The following is a 12301-nucleotide window of genomic DNA, read 5'->3' as shown; positions in this document are numbered from 1 at the left end:
GAAAACCCAAAGTTCTAAAAAAACTCTGGGAAAACTAATCATAAAGGACCCAAAAGATTATGGGCACCAAAGGATAAGATTGTTTATGTTGCAGATATCTTATGCAACAGAGTTAAGACACCAATCATGGTACCTGGACTCTGGATGCTCGCGACACATGATGGGAAGAAAGTATATGTTCCAAAGCCTGGAACTTAAAGATGCTAGCTTCGTAGGTTTCAGAGGAAATCAGAAAGGAAGAATCAGAGGCTCCGGAACTATTAGTAATTGAACTCTTCCCTCTATATCTGATGTTCTCTATGTAGAAGGATTAATGCATAACCTATTATCAATAAGTCAATTAAGTGATAACGGTTATGATGTAATCTTAAATCAAAAAACATGTAAAGCAATTAATCAGAACAATGGAACAGTTTTATTCACTGGCAAGAGGAAAAATAATATTTACAAAATAAATCTTTTAGACCTTAAAAATCAAAAAGTAAAATGTCTGATGTCTGTTCATGAAGAGCAATGGATATGGCATAGACGCTTGGGCCACATTAGCATGAGAAAACTCTCTCAGCTAAATAAACTCGAGTTAGTCAGAGGTCTACCTAAACTGAAGTATTCTTCAGAAGCTTTGTGTGAGGCATGTAAGAAAGGAAAATTTTCGAAAACATCTTTCAAAAAGAAAAATATTGTTTCTACCTCTAAGCCTCTGGAACTTCTTCACATTAACCTGTTTGGACCTGTTAAGACAACGTCAGTCAATGGAAAGAAGTATGGACTAGTTATTGTTGATGATTTTATTCGTTGGACATGGGTAAATTTCCTAAAGCACAAGAGTGAGTCTCACTCTGTATTCACTAGCTTCTGTTCCGAAGTGCAAAACGATTTTGACTCTAAAATCATCAGAGTCAGAAGTGATCATGGTGGCGAATTCTAGAACAAATTTTTTGAGGAACTATTTGACTCTAATGGAATATCCCATGATTTCTCCTGCCCTAGAACTCCACAACAAAATGGAGTTGTAGAGAGGAATAATAGGACACTCCAAGAGATGGCCAGAACCATGATCAATGAAACAAATGTGGCTAAGCACTTTTGGGCTGAAGCAGTAAATACAACGCATTATATTCAGAATAGAATCTCTATAAGACCTATTCTGGAAAAGACTCCCTATGAGCTGTGTAAGGGAAGAAAACCCAACATTTCGTATTTCCATCCTTTTGGATGCTCTTGTTTTATTCTCAATACTAAAGAACATCTGAACAAGTTTGATTCAAAAGCACAAAAAGGTATCATGTTAGGATACTCAGAACGCTCTAAAGGCTACAAAGTATACAACACCGAAACCAAAATTGTGGAAGAATCAATACATGTTAGATTTGATGATAAGCTTGACCCTGAAAAGTCAAATCTAGTTGAGAAACTTGCAGATTTGGAGATCACTCTTGCAGGATCTGATGAAAAGACTAAAGCACCATAAGTATCTGATAAAAAAATTCTAGATGCAATTGAAGCCTCAACTATCTAGAAAAGATCAAGAAGTCTCCCCAACATCTCTGAAGATTTGATTCTGGGAAACAAAGATGAACCTGTCAGAACTAGGTCAACGTTCAAGGTATCTAAAGAAACTCCTTTAGGACTAGTATCTCTGGTTGAGCCTACCTTCTGTGATGAGGCACTTCAAGACAACGACTGGGTTCTAGATATGAAAGAAGAACTAGATCAATTCTCTAAGATTGACGTCTGGGATCTCGTTCCAAAGCCTAAAGGAACTCACATTATTGGAACCAGATGGGTGTTCAGAAACAAACTGAAGAAAAGGGAGAAGTATTCAGAAACAAAGCACGACTGGTGGCACAAGGGTACAGTCAACAAGAAGGCATTGACTACAACGAAACCTTTGCCCCAGTCGCCAAGTTAGAATCTATTCGCTTACTTATTTCATTTGCTGTAAATCATTCCATCAAACTATATCAAATGGATGTAAAGAGTGCATTCCTTAATGGTGATATATCAGAAGAAGTTTATGTCAATCAACCTCCAGGTTTTGAAAACTCTAAATGTCCAGAACATGTTTTTAAACTTAAGAAATCATTGTATTGACTAAAACAAGCTCCTAGAGCTTGGTATGAAAGATTAAGTAACTTTCTTCTGGAACATGATTTTAATAGAGGAAAGGTTGACTCTACACTCATCTGTAAAAACATTAAAAATGATCTCATGATATGCCAGATATATGTTGATGACATTATTTTTGGTTCAGCTAACCCCTCTGTATGTCAAGAATTCTCTGAGCTAATGCAGGTAGAATTTGAAATGAGCTTGATGCAAGAACTAAAGTTCTTTATAGGGATTCAAATAAATCAAGCTTCAAAAGCTACCTACGTATATCAAAGTAAGTACATAAAAGACATTCTAAAGAAATTCGAAATGGCTAAATGCAAACCTGCTAAGACATCAATACATCCAACTTGCATTCTGAAGAAAGAAGAAACTAGCCAGAAGGTTTGTCAGAAGCTCTATCGTGGGATGATAGGATCTCTTCTCTATCTAACGGCCACTCACCCTGATATTTTTGTTAGTGTATGTCTCTGTGCCAGATTCCAATCAGATCCTAGGGAATCTCATTTTACAGCTGTTAAAAGAATCCTCAGGTATCTGAAAGGAACCCCCTTGGCCTGATGTATGAGAAAACATCAGAGTATATGCTCTCTGGTTACTGTGATGCAGATTATGCAGGGGACAGAATGGAACGTAAAAGTACATCTGGGAACTGTCAGTTCTTGGGAAATAATCTTATATCTTGGGCCAGCAAAAAGCAATCAACCATAGCCCTGTCCACTGCAAAAGCAGAATATATACCAGCGTCACTCTTGTAGCGGGGTATTCGTTACCATTAGAGATATTGACTAAATCCAAGGTAAATCATACAAGTCGAGTCGCCACCGCACTTCTATTTATCCAAAGGAATGGTTAGAAAGCGAACAAAAACCTAATAGTTTTAACAAAAACTAGTAAAAGAAAACAGAGATCTGGGTAAGGGGGTTGGTTATGTAATGGGAAGGTGTTAGGCACCCAAAACATCCTAGGTACTCCTAGGGAGCTCTTTTCACACTTGTTGTAAAGGTTGTTGTTTTTGTGAAATTTTTGTTTGTGCAAACATGATTGAAGAGATGAGAAGAGAATGTACAAGTTATTTACATTTTGTGTTTGGATGGATAAACCCATTGCCTACGTACCATCTTAAAAAAGATTAGGATCAAAACCTCGTAGTTCGGGGTAAAAATCTCAAAACAAATTGGTGAATTGATTGGTCCAAAAGCCTTAAGGTCTTTTGTTATCAAAGGGAGAAAACTCAACCAAACCACAAATCCACCATGTGAGGATAGCTTCAACATGCTAGTGAGGGGTTAACCTTATAATAAGCATGGAAGACTTATTGTCCATCACTAAGGATATAAGTGAGTATTACATCTACCACAAGGATAACTCAAACCTAATAGCTAAAGGTTATGAAAGATTTTGATTAAGAAAGTGGTCATTGGAACCACAAAAAAGACATTTTAATGGGTTATATTTACCAATTAGAAGTATATACAAAAATGGTCAAAGTTGACTTAAAGATTCAATTCAAAATAAGTGTTGTGAAAAGAAAGTTTGAAAATCAAAAGCATAAGGCTTAGGTTTCTAATGTTGAAAATAAAGGTTAAATGTTTGCACAAAGAGTTTTGGCTTGGGTTAGAGTGGAGAGAAGAAGAAGAAGGGCTAAGTCCTAAGCAAAGCAAAAAGAGAAGGGATGAAGAATCAAAACCACAATGGAGTCCCTCTCTTGAGATCATATTGATGATCCAAGTAGCTCCCATCCTTTGGAATAAGCAATCACACAAAGCATAAGAAATCAAACAAGTCCTTTAAGAGATCCTCAATGTATCTTGTGTCTTTCCCTTTGGATGAGCATGACAATGGTATTCCAATTTGAGCTCTCATAGAATTCCCTAGCACAAAAGCACACACATCAAAAGTTCCATGAAGTAAATCAAGAATGGACAAAAGTGAGTTTAGAGATTTGGTCATTTTAATCCATCTTCATCATTAGGGTCCTTTTACTCCAATTTTGCATAAGGAAAGTCCTAGAATCTAAGTCCAATTCTCCATTCTTTGCATAGGGAAAGTCCTAGAATCTAAGTCCATTTCTTTGCATTTGGTTCACAACAATCAAAACAAAACACAAGCATAATAATATATACACAATTATGTGCTCAAGTGAGCAAAAGGCAAATGGCATTAACATAAACATGTGCTCAAGTGAGCAAAGAGAAAATCAAATGGATAATATGTGCAAAAATAGTAAATTGCATAAAAGTAAAGAGAAAAAGGTAAATGTTAATTGTCAATGGTTAGTGTTAGTAGTTAGTGTGCCATAAGGCAAATTTAGCGCTATGTTAAGCAATCGTAATTGGACTTATATAGAAATCACAACTATCTGAGGCCGGTCAATAATAATGTAGGCAACAACACAAGTTAGAAGTCTTGATTAGTGAACCAAGTTCCAACAACTTGCCATGCCAAAAAGAAAATGAGAATTGATCTTGTATTGGTCTAAGCCTTTTGCATGATTTAGAAAACAACCTATCCTTAATGCAAAGCCATTCACTTGATCAATTGATCAAGATGAATTAGATTTGAATCAAGGAAGATTAAGTCTCCCTAATCAATGCTAACTTATCAACCTTCAACTCATTGATCAAAAGAAAGAAGAAGAAGAAGGAAGAAGGAGATGAAGAATGGATAAGGAAATGGAAAGATCAAAATGCATAAAGTGCAATAAGATGTACCAATCCATATGTATTGACCAAATGACATTGAAAGTCAAAGTCAAACAATGAGAAATCAGAAATGAGATGGAGATTGGAGATCAAACAATAAGCAAAATATTTTTGGCATTTTCAATATTAAAATAAACTTGAATTAAAAATAAAAGCAAGGTCAAACTTCAAAATCACTTCAAATAAACCTTGAAAGGTCCAAGTAATTTATCCCAAGTTTAACAAGGTCAAACTAAGTTTGACAAAAAATTTCAGCATTTTTAAAAGTCAGAAACTATTTTTAATCAATTAAAAATGAATAAAAATAACCTAATTGAACTAAAATCTCAAATAAATCTCAAATCAATTTAAAAATTGATGAGAATATTTTTCATAGATCCATCATCATTCAAATAGGTTAGGAAAATGTTTTTGTATTTTTTTGAATATCAAAAACTATTTAAAATAAATTAAAAATAACCAGAAAAGAGAAAATTCATAAAAAATAACAAATGATAAAATAAAAAATATTAAAAATCAGAAATAGAAACTAGAATTTATTTGGAGACTAATGCAATTGGTCCCATAATATTTGGATTAAAAATGAAAGAGTTATGATTTTTTGAAATAAAATGGAATTAAAGAAAATAAAATCAGAAATTAAAAATGTGGAAAATCCTGGCGCGTTAGATCTCCTTTCATTAAATGACGTGGACGATCTGAAGGCAATGGCATGCGCGCGCATCATAGGACCAAGTCAATGCAACCACACACAGATTAAATAAAAGTCATAACAATCAAAGGCCAAGATCAAATCTGGAAAATGAATCCAAGGGTCCACAATGCATCTGGCAATAGGACAGCCACCGGAGCCACCGTCTTCTCCGGTGAGCTTGGATTTTCCAGCCAAAATTGCAGAGATCCAAACCTTAATGAAAATGCACGATCTATACATCTTTAGAAAGGTGGGATGATGTACATCATCCCTGTGCCACTCAATTCCACTCTAGATCTCTATATTGAGAGAAATCAGAGATGGAAGTTCTGTGGTGCTCATCATGAACTCAATGGATTTCAAAAATTAAATGCATAATCATGATGCCTCTATTGAAAGGACTTCAACCAACACAAGATCCAAGCAAATAGGTCAATGGATGATGAGATTCGAAGAAAATACCAGTTGAAGAGTAAGCTTGAATTCTGGAAACTAGAGCTCGATTCCTTACTTGCTTTGCCAAAACAGAAGATCAATGAACTAAATGATGAAGGTTTAGAAGCTTTAGATCCAAAGATTCAACCAGATGTAGTTGAATTTTGGATCTGAAAATTTGAAGAAAATGAAATTGCTTCTTTGGTGAGAGGTTGGGTTTTGATTTCTGCAGCAATTCAGGTTGAATCAGGTGTCTATTTTGAATGGAATAGGGTCTCTATTTATAGAGGAAATGGCAAGGAGAAAATGATCAAAGTCGTGTGCATGAATTTGGATAATCCTTGCATGGGCTTGCATGATCATGCACAAGGCCCAAAACCAAAGCCAAATGCAATCTGAAATCAAACCAAGCTGAAATGGATGTGTAGTTTGAATGGCAAATGCTTGTGCATGGGATTTTGAAGTGTTATGCATAATTGAACCAAAAGCTTTTCCTCTTCGAAAATACCACTTGCCAAGCCCAAACATGATCATGTGAGTAATGGTTGGAAAGGTTTTGATGTAAGGAACATTTGTTATGTTGGGCAAAAATCCATTTGAGGTGTGGAAATTGGTGAAATTTTGAGTTTAAAGTGTGATGTGCAAAACATGTCAAGGCAAAGTTTCTAAATTTGGCCAATGTTCAAGCCCTTCTGTTTTGATGATGCAAGCCTCAAATGGCAAAACCTCCAACATCAAAGTTGTAGATCTTTTCAAGACAATCAAAATGTACTTAACTTTTGCATCATTTGGATTTTTGATAAAGAAGTTATGGGCACTTGAAGTTGGACTTTTTTGCCTTTTAATGCATTTGGCCCAAAAGGACCTATAATGTTTTGCATTATCACATGTATTTCCTTTGAGATTTTGAAATTTTATTCAACATAACATTTGAATAAGACATCGTAAGCTTTCCAATTAATTTGATCCCACCTCAAAATCATAAAAAATGAATGAGTTATGTCCTTGGGAAGTTGACTCAAAATTAGGGTTTCAGTCAAAATGACCTATAATGTATTGGAATTGGAGATGGCCTTCCAAGCTTCAAATCAATTTTTGATGAACATGAAAGTTGTTCATATTGTCTTTAAGAACATTTTTTCTTTTGGAATCATCTCCATTTGACCAACACATAAAAAGTTAGGTCTCAGTGCATTTCAAAATAGTCAGATGAATTGACTGATCAACTTCTCAAGTCCATGCCTCATATCTTGATGAATTGATGATTGAGGACACTCAAATAAGTTCAAATATGCATGAAATGATGGAATTAAAGAACTTCCCTTGATTGTATTTGATCATGGGCTGAGGTTGCTTCAGGAGCAAGGCATTGTGGTGCACAGATGAATTAAGGTTTCTTGAAGAACAAGACCTCCAACCCTTTGACTTGCTTTGATCAAAATGATGAAATGAGATGCTAGGGGGGCATACTTGATGGATTAGATCTTTGGGAACCATTACCATGCTTGCTATCATCTCCTCTTGACCTTACCATTGCATAAGTGATCTCCTTGAAGCTCTTGACCTTGTGATTGCTCAAGCTACAAAAAAAAGATGTTAGTGACATATTTTTGTACTTTTGGTTAGTGAACAAAATAAGAAAAGAAATGATATACAATTCAAGCATGCTTGGTGATCTCAAACCACTCTCAAGAAGTCCCACCCAAAGGCAAAGGGAACCAAGATGCTAAGGATCCTTGAGGCAATGCAAATGCAATGTTATGATGCCATGAGGGATCTTAGGGACAAAATTAGGGTCTTACAACTCTGCACTACTCAGATGCTCTAGATGAAAAATCAACTTGAAGACCTTCTGATCTTTGAGAGTAACATTCCTATCTTTTGTTATAATATTGCTGTCATTTGTTTAAGTAAGAATCCTATCCTGCATTCCAGAGCCAAGCACATAGAAATAAAACATCACTTCATTAGAGACTATGTTCAGAAAGGGGTAATTTCATTAAAATTTATTGATACAGACCATCAATGGGCTGACATCTTTACTAAACCCCTCGCTGAAGATAAATTCTCTTTTATTTTAAAAAATCTAAACATTCAAATTTGTCCAGAATAAATGTGCTTCTCTGAAATAGTAGAATAAGACTCTGAATTAAAACATCTAGTATCTGGATCTGACTCTAATGCTTCTACCAGTTAGGAGTCACCTAAATCAGAAATCCTTAGGATCCAACCCCTTGGTATTCCTGAAGATCATATAAAGTAACACGTGGAGCCTCATGCGTGTGACCTTGAAACTTCTAGACAGCTGTCTAGAAGAAATCAAGAGACAGACTCTTGAAATCTCCTCGAGCAGTGTGTTGTTTTGGGGATTAGACCTCCATCATTGGATGTAATCATTCTCCTTTAAACGTGCAAACTTGGTTAATGTGATGCATTTAAATTACTCAACATCTAAAATACTTCTAATGATGTCGCTTTGCATGCATCTATGTGGGTATAAATTCATTTCACACATCACACTCTCACACTTTACACTCACGCCCTACACAAACCCTTCTTCTCTCAGTTCTTCATCATCTTCTTCAAGGTTCCTGCATTCTTCAACAAGTTCTTCGTTCAACTTTCATCTTCAACATTGTTCTACATGGATGCTCAACAATAATTTGTCTACAACTTCTCTCAACAGATGAACTCAACGGAACAAACACCCATTTCTACTCAACAAACAACAACAACCATTGGTGTTGTCTCAACCCCATCTACAGGGAACCCCATATTCTTGACCGTGAACCTCACATCCATCTAGCAACACCTTTTGAGAAGCCGGAGTTACTGTGCTAATCGCTAGCAGATTTTAAGAACATGAAGAGAAATGGCGTAGACCTAACTGAAGAGTTAAGAATGCAAGGGTGGGAAACCTACTTTCAGAGACTCTATGGCCCAGTGTACACATATCTGGTGAAGGAATTCTGGCGTTTCGTAGACTCAGATGATCACTACATCGTCTCTCACATGCTGGGAGTCAAAATAGTCACCACTGAGAAATCTATTGCCTCCCTTCTGAATATGGAAAAGACAGAAGGAAGACACATTTACAACATCAACCCTAGGGAAAAATATTTGTCCCAGGAAATCAACCCCGCTATCTTTCAACAGAACACTGAGGGAAAACATTCCAAAAACAAGGAACTCCATCAGAACCTCTGTGTCTGGCTGAAGATTATCATAGGCACCATTCATCATCGGCCTGCATCAAACTCCTCTGACTACATCAACACAGATCAGAAGTGTATTTTGCACTACATCCACAAGGGGCTGAAACTGTGTCTGCCAGCACTGCTCTTCAAGTATCTCAGAGACTCTGTCAAAGATACCAGAAACAACATGAAGACCAAAAACTACATCCCTCTGGGAAGACTTATCTCAGATGTTCTAATCGAGAGTGGCTTAGTGGATAACCTGATCCGTCACAATCTAATGGAGGATGTCACTGTTGACATTGGGAGACCTCTGAATGCTCGAAATTTGAAGAGCATGGGGATAATTGATCAAGTCAGAGCTAAACCAATTCTGGACACTTCCTGGGAAGCACTCAAGGATCAGAGGAAGATTCCCAAAACTCCAGAAGTGGTAGATTACTATCTACAAGATCTTACTAACCAAGGGATGGACATCTCCGAGTTCTCAGTGGACTGGCTACCTGAGCATCCACCATATTTCATGAAGAGGATGTGAGATCCCTCTGAGAAGTCCTAGAAGGAAAAGAAAGAAAAACTGGGAGAATCTTCTGGGTCAAGACCTCCAGTCCCTTTGGCTAACTCTCCAAGTAAGTCTATACCTCTTTCCCGCTCTGTAAAACTTAAACCTATTTCTTCTTCTCTTCCCCAAACCACTCCTATTTACACCTCATTTGAAACACCCCCCTTAACCACCAGAACATCTAACCCACCCTCTCTAAAATTCAACCTTGCTACCACCACACTACCCGTTTCTGAAGCAGAAATGCTGAATGAAACTACCTCACCTTCATCATCATCCTCACCTCAATCCCCATCATACTATGTCCTTTCCTCTGACAACGAACTCTCTGTCCCCCACTCTAGCTCAGCTTCACGCTCGTTCTCTGGCTTCTCAACAACCATCACAAATTGAACCAGATCCAGAAGTCACTTCTCCACCCCCTGAACAACAATATCCACCTACATCTGAACCTCAAATACCACCATCTGAACCTCAACCAAATCCACCTCCTGAACAACCAATCCACTCACCATCTGAACCTCAACCAAATCCACAACCTGAACAAACAACACCTTCCCCCTCTTCTATTCCCACACCACCAATATCCGTTGCCACCATCACTCCCATTCTAAATCTTGATAACACCATTCCACCTTCTCCATCCTCCCAAGCCTCTGCCTCTGAACCCGAAACTGCCTTCCCTACCCTAGAAGAAGCAATATATGTTTTTGTAGAGTCTTCAATAGAGAAGATCAAGTCTCTAACTATCAACTCTGGCATCAGTGATGATCCCTCTGCCGTAAGGATCCACTAGAACAAAGTGATAAGTTGGATGACCTTTGAAGCCTTCAAACTGAAAGGCCTATCTGAACAAGTCCGCAACAACTTCATCAGAGATGCTGGTATTAGACTTCAAGCTTGCTTGGCCAAAGAGGCTGAGGAACAGGCCAAGAACGAAGCAGAAGAGAAAGATCGCCTGGAAGAAGAGCAAAGGATCAGAGAAGCTGAAGAAAAGGATGTTGTAGATGTTGCGGCTGCTGCTGAGACTGAGGCAAAAGAAAAAGCAGACGCTAAAGAAGCAGCACGCTTTGCTGTAGAGGAAGCTGCCAAGGCCAAGGCTGATGCTTTGACTCAGGGGGAGCAATCTAACTCTGGTTTTTCCCCTCTGGTCTTAAAGACTCTGGAGGAATTGCAAAAGGAACAACAAGTAGTACAGGCCAGGCTGGATCACCAGGATTCCGTCAACACCAACATTAAGAACATGTTGACTCAGCTTCTCCAACGGATGCCTCTGCTCCGAAATCCTTAAGCACTTAGGCTATTTGTTTGTTGCTTTTCTTTCTGATGTTTTTTCTTGCCTTCTAATCTATGCCTTCTTTGCTGCCTATCTCTACCTGTTTTTCTCTGTTATATAAATATCCGTTCTTGCCTAATTTTTTTCTTAGTCTTTTTTTATTTTGAAAAAAAGGGGGAGAACTAAAAACAGCTCTGATGAAAACATATCTAAAACCTCTTAAGGCACTGCAAACATTAATAAATATTAATAACTTATGACGACTAAAGTTATGCAGGAAAATAACTAAGATACAAAGCCAACTCCACACAAGGAAGGTTTGGTAAGAACTTCTGTTAAATCTGATGATCTAACTTAGGGGGAGTTCATTCCCTTTATCTGGTTCTAAGATATTCGTACCGTTTCATCATTACTCTGACTTGTTTTGTCATCATCAAAAAGGGGGAGATTGTAAGAACAAATTTAGTTCTACAATGTATATCTAAGATTTTGATGATAACAAAGGATGAAACAAAAATGGTACCCTAACAAAATTTCTCTAATTGTGAAGGACTCTGATCAAAACAATCAGATAGACAATCATCAGATACAGAATAAAGCTCTAAGATACTACTCTTAAGAAATGTAACCAGAAGGTTATGACCCTGATCCAACAAGCGCTAGCAAAACTAAGGAAGTCAGACACTCTGAAAGAAAAGAATGAATCCAGACTCTGAAGAGACACACTCTGAAGAAGTCGAATAAAGAGAAACTCTGAAGACAGTTAGATACAAGCATCCTCTGAAGTCGCAAGGTGCTGAAATAAGACTCTGACTAAGATCAGCTCATTCAAGAAAGCTTAACATTGAAGAAATTCACTTATAGAAAGAAACTATTCCTAGAAGGAAGTTATGACGCGACCAACAATGTTTTGGAAAGAACAAAGAGAGTAATGACCTTAATTACTCTTCAATGACCAAGATTTTGTCATTAACTCACCCAACGGTCTCCTCCTCCTCCTATAAAAAGAGATGGAACACTTCACAAGAAAGACACGAGACACACAAGAATACAATTTCTCAACTACCTTCTTTCACTCTCTCACGAGCTGCTGGTCTTACGTGAAAAATTCTTGTTATCATATTCTGTAATATTTGCTTATTGTTAGAAGCACTGTGTATTACTAATCATATCATTATTGAGATAATTCCTCAAGTGACTCTGTGTAGTCTGAATACTTGAGAGGGCTAAGGGATTAATTCTCTTAGACGTTTTGTTGTGTAATCTTTCAAGATTAGTGGATTAAGTCCTTTTTGAAGGCAAAATCACATTGGCCAGGTG

At 37.2% G+C, this 12301-nt stretch overlaps 1 protein-coding gene across 1 annotated transcript; it reads left to right on the top strand.

Annotated features, from left to right (window-relative positions):
* Nucleotides 1–10006: 10006 nt before the first annotated feature.
* LOC127080365 (eukaryotic translation initiation factor 4 gamma-like) lies at nt 10007–10996 on the top strand. Its single transcript, XM_051020691.1, has 2 exons — nt 10007–10443; nt 10582–10996. The coding sequence occupies exons 1-2, from the start codon at nt 10007–10009 to the stop codon at nt 10994–10996; spliced, it is 852 nt and encodes a 283-aa protein (XP_050876648.1).
* Nucleotides 10997–12301: the final 1305 nt, after the last annotated feature.

This window comes from Lathyrus oleraceus, chromosome 5 (assembly GCF_024323335.1).
Source record: "Lathyrus oleraceus cultivar Zhongwan6 chromosome 5, CAAS_Psat_ZW6_1.0, whole genome shotgun sequence".
In the NCBI taxonomy this organism is placed as follows: domain Eukaryota; kingdom Viridiplantae; phylum Streptophyta; class Magnoliopsida; order Fabales; family Fabaceae; genus Lathyrus; species Lathyrus oleraceus.
This window is presented reverse-complemented; position numbering and strand designations above follow the sequence as displayed.